Source organism: Eublepharis macularius, chromosome 2, assembly GCF_028583425.1.
Source record: "Eublepharis macularius isolate TG4126 chromosome 2, MPM_Emac_v1.0, whole genome shotgun sequence".
Classification (NCBI taxonomy): domain Eukaryota; kingdom Metazoa; phylum Chordata; class Lepidosauria; order Squamata; family Eublepharidae; genus Eublepharis; species Eublepharis macularius.
In genome coordinates, this window is record NC_072791.1 from 124,941,093 (window position 1) to 124,959,277 (window position 18,185).

The 18,185-nt window shown below is 42.7% G+C and overlaps 1 protein-coding gene across 1 annotated transcript in view; it reads right to left on the reverse strand.

Moving 5' to 3' along the window:
- Positions 1-18,185, reverse strand: part of TUB (TUB bipartite transcription factor) — a 111,860-nt gene that overhangs the window by 60,087 nt on the left and 33,588 nt on the right. The window contains exon 2 of the mRNA XM_054972076.1: positions 2,195-2,246. Within this exon, the coding sequence (XP_054828051.1) occupies positions 2,195-2,246 (52 nt within the window). The remainder of the gene's footprint in view (positions 1-2,194; positions 2,247-18,185) is intronic.

Below are 18,185 nucleotides of genomic sequence, written 5' to 3' on the forward strand. Positions count from 1 at the left end.
TTTATAAGCACCGCCTCGCCCAGTTGGTATGAAGTTTTAGACTGGGTCGCCATCAGTACACTGATGATACCCAGTTATACCTGTTGATGGACAGCTGGCCTGACTTGGCCCCAGAGGTATTAATTAGAGCTGTGGAGGCTGTACTGTGATGGGTGAAGCAGAGTTGACTAAAGATGAATCCTACAAAGACGGAGGTCCTGCACTTGGGTCATGAGTCATTGGGTCTGGGAATCTGGCTCTCGACCTTTGATGGGGCACCACTTGGGCCCATACCAGCAGTCAGGAGCCTTGGAGTGATGCTGGATACCTCCCTATCAATGGAGACCCAGGTCATGTCAGTTGCCCAGTCTGCCTTTTTCCACCTTCAGCAGGTCAGGCAGCTTGCCCCCTACCTTTCAACCCATGACCCATGCAATGGCACCTCCAGATTGGACTACTGTAACTCGCTGTATGCTGGGTTCCCCTTGGGTCTGACCTGGAAATAGCAGCGGGTCCAGAATGCTGATGCACGTGTCCTAGTTGGAAGTCCATATAGGGAACATATTACCCCCATCTTGCAGCAGCTACACTGGCTCCCCATGGAGTTCTGAGTCAGATTCAAGGTTCTTGTTTTGACCTATAATGCCCTGAGCGGACTGGGACCAGCATACTTGCGGGACTGCCTCTTGCCATACATACCCCTGAGAGCACTTAGATCTATGGATAAACAATTACTGGTAGTCCCTGGTTTCAGGGAGGCTCAATTGGCCTCAACTAGAGCAAAGGCTTTTTTTGGTCCTGGCTCCAACCTGATGGAACTCTCTGTCTGTTGACATGCAGGCCTGCCAGGCTCTGCTATCCTTTCAGTGGGCCTGTAAGAGGGAGATGTTCCGCCAGGCATATGGTTGTGGCCACTTCTACGTTATCTGGTGAGTAGAGATAGGCACAAATCGAAATATGAACCAAAATTAAGTACGAACCAGGCCAGTTTGTGGTTCGCGAAGCACAGTTCATCAGATGCCATTTCTGACGAACCGCCATGAACTTTAGGCTGGTTCGTTTTGGGTACATCACTGCAGACAGCCTGGTACCAATCAATCAGTTTCCTAGGCAACAAGGGATGGACTTCCTGCAGACCTTCTGCTGAACTGGAAGTGAACTTCTGCTGGCCCAGAAGTTACCTTCTGCTGACCTGGAAGGGATGGTTTTCTGACCTAGATGTGACGTTTTCACGAACAAGGGGCAGGTTCGTGAAAGTTCATGGTTCATGAAATCTGATGAACCATGAACCACATGGTTCGGGGGGTTTTCGGTTCATGCCTATCTCTACTGGTGAGCCTCCCTTCCCAGTCTCTTGTTGGGAAGTGGTTAAAATGTCATCATGATCCCCATATGAGGGGGCTGAAATTTCATCATGAGCCCTATCTGAGTGTAACTGAGCATAATGCTACCCCTCCTTCCCCTCCCCTCTCTTTCCCCATGTCTTATAGGCAAGAGAGTATAAATGATAAGGACTACCATCTTGGGGATTGAAATTTGTTAAATTTTATGATTATATGTTTGTTATTGTGATTTGAAATTGTATTTGATGTTTGATGTAACCCGCCCCGAGCCCACTTGTGGGGAGAGTGAGATAGAAGTCAAATAAATGATGATGATATTAAGTAAAACTATTCCCTACTGTAAACAAGCAAGATTCAAAAGAAAGTTGATATGAGAATGTGGCTTAGTTGAAGCAAAGCAAAGTAAAAACAAAGCAAAAACAATCAATAAAAGCTGTTTGTCTCCAATGGGAGAAAAACATATAAATAGGTATTCTGGACAATAAAAATGCTCTCACATCTCCCTAGACACTCAGAAAATGCAATACTTGTTTGCAGTCTAAATTTTACAATGTGCCCAAATTTGCTTTGAAGCATTCATATCTCCTTAGTGGCTATCATTATTATGGAAAATCTGTTCTGGGGAGGACTACAGCACACACATGTACATGTTAGTGGTGGGAAGGGATATAGTGACACAAGGATGGATAAATTTGGATTAAGTCTTTTCACAATCTTTTCAGGCTTCCATTTGTAATCCTTCTATCAGTAGAAGGAGACATTCTTATCATGAAGAAATCTCATTAAGCAAACTGTATTTAGCAAAAAATAAATCCATAATGGGATATAAATGCTTAAATAAATAAATTGCAACAAATACGTTACAAACTCACCTGTCTGTCAAGCTTCTGTTGTCGTAGATTGCTGCTCTCATCATCTAAAACACTGCCAATATTAAAAACAAAATACCAATTTATTATTTGGGTAATTGCAGAAAAGCAACTTGCAGCTACTTATATATGAGTGCAATCCTAAACAGAGTTACTCTGTTTAGAGTAACTCTCTAAAGTTTAAACCTCAACTCTATAAAGTTTAAACCTAAACTCTCTAGAGTTTAAACCTATTGAAATCAAGGGGCTTACACTGAAGTAACTCTGTTTAGGATTACACTGTATATTATTTAACAGGAATTGCAACAAAAGTCCACAAATTATTTCTTGTATTAATCAGCCATTATTTGTAGCCATCACCAAACCTGCCACCAACCCTGCCTCTTGAGTGCTCAGAGAAAGAATTTGAAGAAGGCATCAACATTTCACTTTGTATCACCAAAGCCTGGCACAGATTAGCCTCTTCCTTCTCCTAGGAAGGGGATTTAGGGAAATTAATGTGTCAGAGGACTTGAGGGAAGAAGAAGGGGTTCTATCTCTGTTACACAATGCAAACTGAAAGACTCCTTCCACCTCTGAGTTCTGCAATGCATATTCAAGGAATGAAGAAGGTTCTTCAACATGCTTGAAGTCCAGGGAAATCTGGTTGCAAGAAAGGAATAGTCCTACTGGAGCCCTATATGCGGACATATACTCAGCAAAATTTGAACCAAAAGTTAAAATCAATACATAGCAACAGGGTTGCCAGCTCCAGGTTGGGAAATTCCTGGAGATTTGGAGTGGAGCCTGGGAAGGGTGGAATTTAGGGAGGGGAGGAACCTCACCTAAGTACAATGCCATAGAGTCCACCTTCCAAGGCAGCCCATTTTCTTCGGGGGAAAAGATCTCTATCACCTGGAGATAAGTAGTAATTCTGGGAAATCTCCAGCTACCATCTGGAGGTTGGGAACTCTACATAACAACAATATTCATTTTAAAATGCATCTTTTAAGGGAGGAGGGACAAGCTTGGCATTTGTTATTTTATTTTGGTTTTAACTGGATTTTTTTATTATTGAAAAAAACATTAAAATATACAAAAAGTGTTACCTGTATATAAAAAACACATGCATATAAATGACTGGTTCCCATTACAAAACTAATTGTTTATACAGTCTCACAGTCCTCAATTCTTATTTAAAAACTAAATCTAAGAATTTTTGTCCAAATAACACATCTATAACAGTTGTTCTATATAAAATATAACATTTCCACCCTAGCACTATAAGATGGGTTAAGATGATGCCAATATAATATAAAGAGTGGCCAGATTCTCACATAGTTTTCAGCCAACCAAATTTTCCATGACTACATATATTCCTAAATTGTAATTTTGTTCATTATTATGACAAGCCAGGCCTTCTGTAACCATCATTGCATTGCTGGAATCTTTTGCTGCTTCCAGCATTCTGTCTAGCTGCAATGGTCAGATGTTTTATCAAAATCACATATTCTTAGTTAATTTGGGGAGGATTCTCAACCAATAGATAGATGGCCTACAATGCTTCCAATTTCTTTATGTATCATTATCCAGTATCTTTAAACTGACTTACTCCCCCACCACAAATGAAAAGAGTCCCTCTGGTTTCCCCACACTTCCAACATAACTGAGTACCCTGAAATTCTAGCTAGTCTAATTGGGGTAAAATACCAACAAATATACCTTTGATAACAATTTTAGCTATTATTGTAAGCTGCCTTGAATCATATGGAAAGATGGGTATGTTTGTTTGAATAATAAATAAATAAATACAATTATATTCTGCCATTTTTCTCTGGCAAACCCAGAAAGTGGCTTGTAATAGCATGATCTGGACAATACCCTTCCCGAGATATGATGGGGTCATGCTCTCCCATCCTGTCAGTTGTATGTAGTAGTCACACCTGCCCCTACTAATGATCCTAAAGTTCAACAGTTATATGTCAAAAAATTCAGAAATGGACCACATGATTTGGGCTGGTACACATTATATTTTTCACGTGTACATCCTGTTCAAACTTTATGCCTATGTGTGTATGTTCATGGATGTTAGAAGCAGCAGATGATGCAGGCAGGCATGATCTTGCTGCTCCATCATCCCTAGGGAAAAGGAAGCGACAAAGCTTGCTGCAGATTTGGACCAGCACTGTTCCCTCCACACACACCCTTAACACCTAGCAGAAGAGAATGGAGCATGGCTCTTTCTAGTTTTGCCAGCACCTGTGGGTCTTAGAGGAAAATAATAAATAATAATATAATAATAACATTTGATTTATATACCACCCTTCAGGATGACTTAACACCCACTCAGAGTGGTTTACAAAGTATGTCATTATTATCGCCACAACAAAACACCCTGTGAGGTGGGTGGGGCTGAGAGAGCTCCTAGAAGCTGTGACTAACCCAAGGTTACCCAGCTGGCTTCAAGCGGAGGAGTGGGGAATCAAACCCGGTTCTCCAGTTTAGAGTCCCTTGTCTCTTAACCACTACACCAAACTGGAATGCAAATGAGTTGCAGCTATCTTCATCTGCTAGGAGAGACACACCTCCCAGCGGTTGGATGCAGTAGAGTAGAAATTTTTCACATTATTACAAGCCCTGTTTCTACTCCAGGACGCTTCCCAATTGAAATGGGAAATTGCTCCTACAATGTCACAGTTGCCAGCTCCAAGTTGGGAAATTCCTGGAGATCTGGGGGGTGAAACCTGGAGAAACCTGGAGAAAGTGGGGTTTGGGAAGGGAAAGGACCTTGGCATGGCATAATTCCATAGTTAGTCCCCCCAAAGTAGCCATTTTCTCCAGGTGAACTGATCTCTGTGGCCTGGAGACCAGTTGTAATTCCGGGAGATCTCCAGCCACTACCTGGAGGCTGGCAACCCTAACGTCACACTATTTAGTGAATCAGCCATGCTTCCACTAGATTTGGAATTAAATATAGTATATGTCAAGAGCCAAGTGGACTCTGATTCTCCTAACTATTCTGACAAATTTAATTTCTTTTACCTATCCTCTTATCAACTGCTAATAAATTTGCTTTTCTAAATCCATTTTCACAAGTGATCTTCATTAGTTTAAGCATATACTCTGAAATGGCTTCTCTCCACATTCTATCCCACGCTGACAATATTAAATAATTGTATATGTTATGCAAAAATGAAAGCAACCCACAATGCATTCTTAGGTGGCAAGAAATAGATTTCACACACATGTGCATGTAAAACAAGGCCAACATTGCACTTCATTTACCACCCTGCATTCTTAAATACTGCTCAGACTGCTATTCAAGATGCACAGCAGCAAGATTATTATTTTTTATACTCAAGGCCCCAACAAGCACTGAATATGATGCCCTTTATGCTTAGACCCAAGAATAAATGGCTGCATCCTGACCCACCCTGAGCCTGCTTGCAGAGGGGTGGGATATAAATCCAACATATAAATAAATAATTAAAAATAAAATATCCTTAGGGCACTAACATTTCATACTTGCAAGGACTGCCAGGAAAATTATGATGTCACTCCATTTCCATTTTGCACATACTGAATATTCATGCATAAACATTACTTCTGCTTACAAAAGAGTACCCAAGAACTCTAGAACATTGGTTCCCAACCTTTTTGGTATGGTGCCCTAGAAGTCCAAATTTATTTTGTATGGTGACCCATCTAGAGCTTTCTTTAGTTTTTTAGCACCCTAGGCAAACTATTCCAGCATTCCATTTTCTATAGTGGCCAACCAGGTATTTTTGAGAAATCAACAACGGGCACAGCTGCCCCCAAAATGAACCTCAAGCAAGTGCCATTCTGAAGTAAATAGCCTTTACATGTAGAGGTTACATTTGGCCACCTAACCTTCTCCAATACTCTCTAGTCTCTCCTAAAATGCTAAGAAACTCTCTCTAGTAACAATCGGGGCACATTTTATTTTATTCTTTATCAATAAACATGCAATGCAGTGAAGAAGAAATACCAAAGTACAGGTCCAAAATACAGGTCAAAGCATACCCTCAAATTAAGCACTGAACTTCCGTTCTTCACAGAACCACTTCACACATTGGCTGCTTCCACACACATTGGATAATCCACTTTCAATACTCTTTAGTGAACATTTGAAACTGCTTTTCCATGTGTGGAACAAAAAATCCACTTCCAAAGGATTGCGAAAGTGCATTGAAAGTGCATTATTCAACATGTGTGGAAATGGCCATTATGATTTTCCTAAAGAAAATTCCTAAAGAGATTTTATTCTTCATAGGAAAATGTCTGTATCTATCATTTGTAGTCAAATGTCATGTTTTGCTTATTGAGATAGCACAGTTGGTTGCATTCATCCTACATGATATCATATGTTTTTTTCTTACAAAGGAGAAATGTTAGTGCAAGTAAATCACATTAAAATGGCCTAATTTTCAATCGCAGTATACTGCAAGGGGTTTAGTGTGGTACAAACTGTGAATGCACTCCTAGTTCCCATCTAAACTTACTAGACAGATATTGTTCTTTTACCACTGGGTAAGAACCACCATGCGAGAGAGGGTAGATGTTACTCCTGTTTGCTCAAAACTGCTTAACACGGACATTATACCACCTTTAACAAACTTCAAAGTGATTGAAGGGAAGCCTTTTATCAGTTCCAGCATTGTGAAAAGAGGGAAGATTTTACACACACATTACTGATTGTATGAGTAGGGAAATTGTGGGTATGGAAGTAGTTGAGCATGTGCCATGGTCAGACCACTCGGTTTTGAAGGCCCGGCTGGATATCCCGCCCCCCCTGCAAGGGAGGTGAGCTTATTTATGCTTGCCTGAGGAGACTCATGGATCCTATTGGTTTCCAGAATGCTCTGCGGGATCCAATATCCCTGGCGGTTCGTTAGATGAGCTGGTGGAAGACTGGCAAGTCTGTCTCTCCGAAGCCATCGATGAAATCGCCCCCCCCCGTCACCCTCTTCGATCCCGCACCAGACTGGTTCCCTGGTACACTGAGGAGCTATGACGGATGAAGCAGGAACTAAGACGGCTTGAGCGAGTGTGGTGACAATCTCGCGATGAAGAAGCAAGAACATCTTATGGGATGTTTATGAACGCTTATGAGAAGGCGGTGAAAGCTATGAAGAAGGATTTCTATGCAGCTTCCATTGCATCAGTTAGCGCACGCCCAGCAAAATTATTTAATGTGGTTCAGTCTTTGGTCTCCCTGTCGGGGGGAGACTCTCAAATTTTAAATTCAAATATTAACTGTGAGGCTTTTGCGAGCTTTTTTGATGACAAAATCTTGTCTCTCCACCATGACTTGCCAGCCACAATTTATACAGTATGTGAACTAGAGGCCCCTTGGCCATCTACTGGGGCGATATTAGATCAATTCAACCCACTCTCTGGAGATGAGATTGACAGGACCTACCACGTGTTCCTTAGACCTGTACGCGTCATGGCTGGTGAAGGCCAGTGTAGATGGGCTACAGACTGCCTTGGAGGCCATTGTCAACATGTCCTTGAACTCTGGGGTCTTTCCTGGAGCATTGAAGGAAGCTGTGATTAGGCCTCTACTGAAGAAACCATCATTGGACCCCAATGACCCGGTCAACTACCGCCAAGTTTCGAATCTTCCGTTTCTGGGTAAGGTGATTGAGCGGGCAGTGGTGGAGCAGCTACAGGGTTTCCTGAATGATTCCTCATCCCTAGATCCTTTCCAGTCTGGTTTCTGCCCAGGTCACAGGACAGAGACATTGCTGGTCACCCTCACTGACGATCTCTGCAGGCAACTGGATCCTGGCAGATCGGTGCTGCTGATATTGCTGGATTTGTCAGCAGCATTCGACACGGTCGATCATGATCTATTGACCCACCACCTTGTCGATGTGGTGTATGAGGGACTGCCTTACAGTGGCTCATCTCTTTTCTACATGGTCAGGGACAGAGGGTGGCACTTGGGGAGAAATTGTCATCCCGCCACCCATTGTTGTGCAGTGTCCCTCAGGCGGCGATACTCTCCCCACTATTGTTTAATGTTTATATGTGCCCCTTCACCCAGTTGATGCGGAGTTTCGGACTTGGGTGTCAATATGCCAATGTTGTTCCTGCTGAATAAAGAGCTGTTGAACTACGTGGTGTCTGAGCCCACTATTTAACAGCAACCTCTCTAAAATTCCAAGTACACATTTATGAAAGCTTATATAGATAGATAACACCACATAAATACAGAAGCTTATAAACTACTGTATGATGTGAAAACAATTAAGGTGAGGACTTTTCTTCTGCCTCACTGTCAGAATGGGTGCATCTTCTCCTGTGCCCAGGCTGGTGGCCGAGGCACAGGAGGGGGCAGTGCAGCTCCAATGGCTGCTCTGATGGCCACTCAGGCCAGCACGTCTCCTCTCTGTGCCTAGACTGGCAGTCGAAGCCCAGGAGGGGCCAGTGTGATTCAGTTGGCTACTCCAGCAGTGGCCCGTGCTCGGGCGTCTTCTCCCTTCCCTCTGGCTGAGTCTGTGGACATAGACTCCATCTCTGGGCTCTCATGGCTAGGCCCTTGCTTCACCTTATTTCACTCCCTATGACTTGTATTTGCCATCACATCTCCACCTATTCTCCATTTCTGTTACGCTTCCCAGTTGCCCGCCATCTTCTGGGGGTTTGTCCCCTTGCCTGCCCATCAGCAGGAAGTTGCAAACCCCCTGGCAATTGCCTGCCACTATGAAGCAACCTGGGAAAGCATGCACTGGAACCGCTCCTGGCAGGGTGTGACAACATCACTTCCTGAAGTGATGGCATTGTACTGGCCGGAGTGGAGGTCCCCTACTTTCTGCCTGTATGCCAAAACATCCTCTCTAAGTCAAGTTATGAGTGTGGTGATTTGGGTGTGATGCTTGTGGAACACAGAGTCTAGGATAGGGAGAGAGTTCAGATGAGATACCATAGATAAGATGGGATACCATAGATGGAAGTGAAGATCGGATACCATAGATTCTGCTCCCAGAGCAGCCAATTTCAAGAGAACTGATCTCTGCCATTCATAGATCAATTGTAAGTACAGGAGAACTCCAGGCCCCAGCTGGAGGTTGGCAACCCTACCCGTAAAGCCTATCGTGTTGACTTCAGCCTTTGGCTTATCCTAGAATCCTCATACGAGTAACAGCCCTAAATACATGCTACCATAACATTCTTCTCCTGTCCCTCTGATGTTTTCCCCCATTTTCTGTTTTTGATTATATGTGCCTCAAGGGCAGGAGGTTGCTTAATTTTGTCTGAGAAAGCCTGTGTTACTTTGCTGCTGTGGAGACTACAACAACAACAACATCTTGTGGCAGTGAGTTCCATAAGTTAATTACATGTTGTGTTAATAAATACTTTCTTTGGTCTGGTCTGAACTACTTCTAATCAGTTTTATTGGGTGGTCTGAAATTCTAATATTATGAAAAAGGGAGAAATTTGTATCTCCAAAATGTCAATAGTGTTATACATTTTTTTCATAGATGCCAGTTTGCCATTATGCAAAGGGTCCCATTTTTCTGGTTTCAGTCTACTTCTTGCATGCTTCAAGCTGAGAGCTGTGATGGGAGAGTTTCATGGATAACTCCACCTGATACTGCATTTTAAATTGTAAAAAGTACACCACTTCTGCCTTTTCTTGTGAATATGGTTAAGCTGACATGTCAGGGTATCCTGTCCTTCCTCCAGTCTCTCCTCCTCCATTTTACCCTCTCAACAACCCTGTGAGGCAGGTAGCTGAGAGGAATGATTGGCCTGAAGTCACCCTGTAAGCTTTATGGCACAATGCAATTTTCCATGCAATTTAGCAGAATTTCCTTCCCAGTTTCCCCTGTCCAACTGGGGAATTAATTCAACCTTTGTCAGGAATCCCTTCTAAAGAAACATATTGTAGCACATGTTAATGATTAAAATACACAAGCAACTAAACAAATTCTAAGTTTATTCACATTATGAAGGTTTAGCAAATCTTTCAGAATTATTTTAACATTTTCAAACTTGAAGTTAGTATTTCAGCATGTAAGTACATAATTACAGATTGTACCTCTGTATTTTACTTTGTTTCATCTAGTAATGTATAGTAGGAACTAAGGCACAGCCATCAACTTACTTTGTACCTAATAAAATCAGGGGGTTCTATTGAGTATTATCTCCAACTATGCTAATTTTAAAATTTTGCAGACCTAAATTTATACTGATGTGAAAGTGAAGGCAAGGCATATATTATGATCTTCACCTGGACTCTGCTTTAAATAATTCATTGTGGCAGATGTGACCACATGGTGGGTTACAGAGAAATGGACAAATTGTGAAATGATTATGCAATTCAAGTCATCAAAACGGCACTGAAGTAGGAAAGGCAAAATTGCCCACAGCTTGCAGAGGCATACTACTATTCTTCCACTAATAAGTTAGTAGCACTCCTTTTCATTTCCTTTGTGATGTGCAAAGGCAGAAGACTATATGTTGCCCACCACTGGCTCAGGAGCAAGCAACTGAATTGACCTCCCCATTATGTTGCAAGGACTGGAGGCATGCAAGTGTCGGGATAAACATGAAGCACCACACACCTGGTATGGAAAAAGCAAATTCAAGAAAAAAAAGAATACTTCCTGACATCATTCCCAGCGTGAAAACAAATGTTCTGGAACATGCACACTGAGCGCATGGTAAGTTTGTGTGCCCTCCCCCATGACCTCTCCCATTTCCAGGTTTGGATCCTGGGGGACCTGGCAACCCTAGTTACTACAGCTGGGAAGTATTTCTATGCTTGGCTGATACAAAGTATCTTTCTACAAGGCTCAGACTTGGAAACAATAATCAGAGATGCATTAACACAACAGTTTTTTATAGGAACACCACCCAAACCTTGCCTGTCTAAACAATAAAGTCACTATTGGACTCACCATCCATTCCAGGATACCCCCTATCCCTTCTCCCTCCAAAACGCAACCACTCATTTTTCAGTTGGTAGTTGGAAGTTAAACCAGGGCTTTTCCCCTCCAAGATTCCATTCAGCATTTTAAATCTGATTAGCTCAAGCTAAATTGGGAAGAAAAAGAGGGCAGAATCTTTTCCTGTCTGCCACACCTCCTAAGTAAGCATTATCACAGCCATTCCATTGATATATCATATTCCTGCCCTACTTGGAGGCAAAAATTGTCAGGCAAATGGCAGCCAGAACTGGCACAAAGCAGAACACGTCAGGCAAAAAGGTAGGAGCATGGGTAATAGTCTGAGATGTGAAACTTCATGGTAGAACATAAGTATCCTTCATAAATATATTATACAACCTCCTCAATGGATGAGTTCTTAGATAAATTTTCTCAGAATATTTATTTATTTAAAACATTTGTATGCTGCCTTTCCATCCATAGAGGATCCTCAAGGTGGTAAACAAAAACATTAAAATATTCCAACGTTAAAACACTGTTTAAAATGAAATATATATACTGTCCAAAGTCTGAGGCTCAGCCCCTGGACTTACCAGGAAGAGGGGATGGGAGACAGTTAGGGAACAACTACCCAGCACTCCAACAGACACCCAGGGCCAGCGTGGACCAACAATAGAAGGGGGGAAAGAGGCACCCCGGGCACAGGAGGGCAGAGCAGCTCCCAAGCCCCAGAGGGTCAGGCATGGCAGGTGGAAGCCAGCTAGCCTCACCCTCCGGTGGAAGGCCAGGGGGCTGGGCAGGGAGAGTAAGGAGGACCATCAGGAGGGAAATAGACCTGAGGGAGAAGGTACAGGGAGCAGGGGCAGCCAGGCAGCCAGCAACCTTACCGGCAGGGGAGGAAAAGCAGCAGCAAAGGCAGCTCAGGACCACAGCAAGCTAGAGGGGATTAGCCAGGACCAAGAGAAGCTGGGAGCCAAGCAACCCCAGGTGTGGTGACCTGAGGAACTCAACAGGGAAAGCTTGGCATCCAGCCAGGAAAGCACAGCTGTGGTTGAGCAGCCAGCAGAAAAAACCCAGGTGTGGCTGCTTGAGAAAGAGGGCCGTGGCTAGAGTGCAGAGGGGTGTGTGGCTGGCAGGTGGAGCTGGGAATAGGGGAAAGGATATAAGGAGAATCCACCCACAGGGCATGGTGGGTTGTAGGCGGCGGCGGCGGCGGCGGCGGCGGCGGCGGCGGCGGCGGCGGCGGCGGCGGCGGCATGAAGAGGAAAAGAAAGAGGAGTAAGACAGACAGCTGGATGGAGATGGCTGTCATAGAAGGCAGCAGAGACTATGTCAGGTTGAATAAACCTGTGAGTAGGGTGTGAGGGTGAGGTATACCCCCCCCTCCTTCCACAGAGTGGGATCCCTCATATTCCCTGAAGGTCCTTTAAGGCTGAAGTCAGGCATGCCGGCATCTCACAGGGCGGCACCCATGGCAGAACCTGACACACAACACAGCCAAGGACGGAGGTATTTATTGGGGGAATTCTAAACAAAACAAAAAAGCATTCACCTGCTGCTGAAACACAACAATAGAGGGAGACAGACAAATCTTCTCTCTGGGAAGGGGGATTCTAAAGTTTTGGCTCCATGCTTGAGAAGGCCCTTACTAGAGTTGCCACCCATCAAGGCTTGGAATGAAGGGGTGGCATCTGAAACAGGGCCTCTGAAGATGACCAGATAGGTAGGTTCATAAGGAAGTAGGTGGTCCTTAAGTTATGCTGGCCTCAAGCCATACAGCACATTGAACTGAGCCCAGAACCAAATTATTATATATTATAATATATTCCAAATATAAATGGAACAAGACCTGAGTGATGTGGTCCTTATGACTCACTCTAAGCAACATTCTGGTAGCAGCATTATGCACCAACTGTAGGTTCAGTACAGTCTTCAAAGGCAGCCCCATTTAAAGTGCACTGCAATAATCTAGTCTAGATGTTACCAGGGCATGCACCACAGTGGCAAGATCTTTCCCACCCAGATGAAGCTGGTGAAAAGCACTGCTATTTGTTTATTCAACAAGACACCCGGGTCAAACAGCATCCACAATCTAAGAATCTTTAGGGAGAGTGCAACTGCATCCAGAACTGGAGATATCCCAATTCCAGGATCAAGCCTTTCCCTCACCAGCAGCATCTCTGTTTTTGTCAGGATCAAGTTTCACCTTATTAGCCCTCATCCATCCCAAAACTGCTTCCTGGCACCTGTTCACAGTTTCTGCAGCCTCCCTGGAATCTGTTGGAAATGCAAGACAAAGCTGAGCATCCTCTGCATATTGGTGACAACTCAGCCCAAATCACCAGATGACTTCTCCCAGTGACTTTATCTAGATATTGAAAAGCATGGGACAAGACAGAACCTTGCAGGATGCCAGAAGACAGAGGCCAAGGGGAAGAACAGCAGTCCTTCAGCACCACTAAGGTAAGACCAACCTCCTCCCCGCAGAATAGTGCCTCCCAGTCACAACCCTGAAAGGAAATCCAGAAGGATACTGTAACCAATAGTGTCAAAAGTCACCAAGAGGTACAGGAGAATTAACAGGGTCACACTAATTAAGTGAAGGTACCACTTGAACAGGCAGTATCCCTAAATGTAGTTTCTCCATCTTTGTTTTAATAAATCTCTAATTGGCCTATTTTGTAGAAGGAAAACCTCTGTAGCTATTTAGAGGTTTAATTTTTATTCTGAATATTTACACCTGTTCTACTTTGGGGGGGAAACAGGTTTAGAAGTGGTTGGAGCACCTTTCCTACGAGGAAAGGCTGGAGAATCTGGTACTTTTTAGAACGGAAGAAGAAAGGCTAAAGGGGAACATAACAGAGGTTTCCAAAGTTACGCATGGGGTGGAGAAAGTGATTAGAGGGAGCTTTTTCTCCCTCTCCTATAATATTCAAGGGCACCAAATAAAGTTGATAGGCAACAGGTACAGGATAGACAAAAGGAAACACTTCTTGACTCAATGAGTGGAATTCACTGCCAATGAATGTAGTGAAGGCCAGTTTGGTGTAGTGGTTAAGAGTAGCAGGACTCTAATCTGGAGGACCATGTTTGATTCACCACTCCTCTGCTTGAGGCCAGCTCAGTGATCTTGGGTCAGTCACAGCTTCTCAGAGCTCTCTCAGCCCCACCCACCTCACAGGGTGATTGTCATGAGAATAATAACAACACACTTTGTAAACTGCTCTGAGAGGGTGTTAAGTTGTCCTGAAGGGTAGTATTTAAATTAAATGTTATTATTATTTATAATTGTAGATGGTTTTAAATGGGGGTTAGACAGATTCACAGAGGATAGATCCTCAATGGCTACTAGCCATGGTTAGTAAGGGGAATCTCCATATGCAGATGTGGTAAACCTCTGATACTCAGTGCTGGGAGCAACATCTTGTCTTGTCTCTGTTACCCTATTTGTCAGCTCTGCAGGGCAATCAGTTGGCCATAATGTGAAACACAATGTTGGACTAGATGAACAACAGGTCTAATCCAGCAGGACTCTTGTTATGTTCTCAGAAAGCTCCTCATCTTGGGCTTCATCAACTAGCAAGAGTTACAAAGCAACTCAATCCTTAGCTTATCATCATAGTAAAGTGCTTCACTCCAATGTGATTTTTATTGTGATGGCTTTATTCCAAAATACTAACTGCAGACCTGCCAGGACTGCATTGCTATATGGTGTATGAATTCTAACCTACAATTTGCATTATGAGGAAATCCCTCTGTGCCAGGAGTGCAGTATCATTAAATGATTTCTGCTGCAATGGATAGATTCTCCCTGTACAAGGAAAACAGTGATCATATGGGAGGAAGATAAAAACAGGAGGGCATAGAACAATTGATAGTACCTAGAAAGGGGACCACTATCATAATCTCTTAAACTGCAGCATTGAACCCCCTACACCAATAACACAGCAGTTGCATTTTGAGACAAGAACTTGGCATGTACTATAAGAAGTTAGCAAGGTGGAGCCAGAGGGGGTTACGAGAGAATTCTCAGAGTAAACATGTACACTGGGCTGGATACAAACTCCCATAAATGGAAAGAGTTCATATATCGTAGATCTTCCATGCCTTCTTTATGCAGCAGTTCCCTGCATAATCACTGCTGAAGGTATGAAGGGCCCTGAACAATATGCCATATGGCATGAGGGAATCATATAAAATTGTTTCACCTCACCTGTTTGCTTTATTCAGACAGCATGCTCCATTCATTCAAATGGCAGGAGTAATTTTATATGATACCTTTTTTCTTGCTGTAACTCCTACCCCATGCCACACAGCATATTGTTCATGACTCAGAAAGGAGCTCTGACCCCCTGGCAGCAACTTTATAAGAGATGCAGGCGGCTGCTGTGGGAACAGGAAAGAGCAGTGGCCCCATTTCTTCTTCTTACAGTTTCACCATTTTAAAAAGGACATGCAATAGAATTGCAATCCTAGCTGATAGCTGCAGCCCTGTACAATATCTGCTCAAAGGTAGAAAGCTCACTAGTAGAAAGCACAAACTGCTGAAGGGATAGAGCAAGATTTGGGTCCAGTAGCACCTGGATCTGAATCTTGCTCTTCTACTACAGACTAACACAGCTACCTACATGAAACTATCTTAAGGTTCATGGTTCGTCACATTTCATGAACCATGAACCACAAACTTTCACGAACCTGCCTCGGTTTGCAAACCGGTTCATTTGGTTCGTGAAAACATCACTTCCAGGTCAGCAAATTGTCACTTCCAAGTCAGCAGAAGGTCATTTCCAGGTAAACAGAAGGTCACTTCTGGGTCAGCAGATGGTCTGCAGAAAGCCCAACCCCATTGCCCAGGAAACTGATTGATTGGCACCAGGCTGTCTGCAGTGACGAACCAAAAAATGAACCAAATGAACCGGCCTAAAGTTCGTAGCAGTTTGTCAGAAATGGGCTCTGACTAACTGCCAGTTCGCAAACCACGAACCAGTCCAGTTTGTGCTGAACTTTGGTTCGTATTTTGGTTTGTGCCCATCTCTACATATTAACTATGTAGACTAGGAATAAAATAATATGGCTTTAAAGAGCATGCTGGTCCTCATTGTAAGGAAGCTTGACTAGAAAACTATTAGGAATTTTTTTTCCTTCTCCATCATGATTAAGATCTGGAAATGACACAAGGTGAAAAGTGTTAAAGTCTCTACTCTCAACACTGCTGTTCCAGTCCAATTGAGCCCTTTTAAGTAAAAACTAAAATGCTATGGATTCTGATCTGAGCTATTCCATGTCTCATCAGGTTTGGTCCAAAATAGCAGTACATTTAATGCTAGTCTTCCCTATTTATTACATCTTGATAAAACACTATCATTTATACACAGAGTGTCAGTTTATTCCGTTCAGGTCTACAAAAAAACCTTTAAAAACAAATTGAGTGAGCTGACAGCAATTTCATTAATTTGCCACTTGAAATACCAAATGCAGAGCTTCTTCCTTGAATAATTATTCTGTTTTATAAATACCAAAGTCATTCTCAATATGAATTTGGAATTCTAGTATTTGCTAATTGGGATTAATATTTAGAATATTTAGTTTTGCGTCAGATACAGCACAGTAAGAGTTTCTCCTCTTTTAGCACTTCTAATATTTCTATTTGAACAGGCAACAATTTTGGCCCTTAACAACACTCCATTGAAGGAACTATGAAACAAGCAGAACTAAAATGTCACTGTGTTGCCTTGTCTTCACATTCCTTGCAAACACATCCATGTAAGTAGGCCTGCTTTCAAATTTGGTCCCAACTTCACACTAGGATTGCATATGGAAGAAAATATTCTCTGATCTGAAAAGCTGCTGACTTCTGTTTTAAATTAGCAAGAAGTAATGAAAACTTGAGTATGATGCAATCTAAGATCACTTTATTGAGGAGAATAACACTCACACAATCACGATATTGTCAGACATTTAACAACAGTACTAAATACTAGACAACTCAAGTCAAATTGCAAATGTTCCAATGCTCCCACTCACTGTGCAATATACATAACTCAAGAGGAAGAAGGCAAGAAGCCTAAGTAGAACAGCAGAGGCTTATCTAAGCAGGTTCCAAACAGATTCAGATCTTCAGACAGGGGTTCTATGATGTCTAGGTAGCCAGTAATCCAAAGGTAGTTCAAAGGGAAGAATAGCAGAGATCTGTTAAGTACTTCCATAATGGAAACCTTCCTAGCTACACACACCAGAGCAATTTGCAGCCATTCAGACATACACTCTGCAAGGGTCCAAGACAGTACCCCAATCAGGAACCCAAATAGAGGTCAAATAGGAGTGATACCAACAAAAATACAGAGTTAAGACTAGATTCTGAATTCAGTTATAGGCTTGGGGCTTGAATTAAAAAAAATAAGATTATTTTTCTGGACTTGGAAGAAAATCCAGTGAGCTAGCCAATGAGTACCTTGATTGTTAGTGGACAAGAAGCAGGAAATTCCCAGTTTCAGAGAACAGTTCCAAAAAAAAAGGGAGGAGGGAGTTTCCAAACAGAGAGAAGGTATCTTGGAAGCAGTTTTAATTACCTCACTGAGTAGGCATTTTGGGAGGAAATTGTAACTGACTGCTATTAGGCCAGTATGAATGGGATGAGGTACAAAGGAGAGGTTGGTTTCTTTCAGGAGGTTGCCTATTTCCTGGTGAGTGTAATGAGATTAAGGTGGATATATACTTCTCCGCTGGTCTTCAGTATATCTCATGGAAATGGCCTAAAAAACTTTTCAGGACTGGCAAAGAGCTGATCTTGGTGCCAATGGAAGAGAAAGTGGAAGGTCAACAACATGAAGACTTGATTGCAACATTTTCTAATCTCAATGCAAAAATCCAAAGTACTGACACACATGAATATTTCTCTATGACTGTGTAGAAAATAACAGGTTACAATTAAAATCTTATACACTTAGATCATGAATTGATTTCATATGTCAAGAAATGAAAGTGCTACTAATGGGTAATAATGGATTATTCCTAAAAGAACATTTGAGTGCTCATCCATTGTTAAATTGTTCAAACTATATCTTCTATTATTGTCTCCACATCAGTCTTTTGAG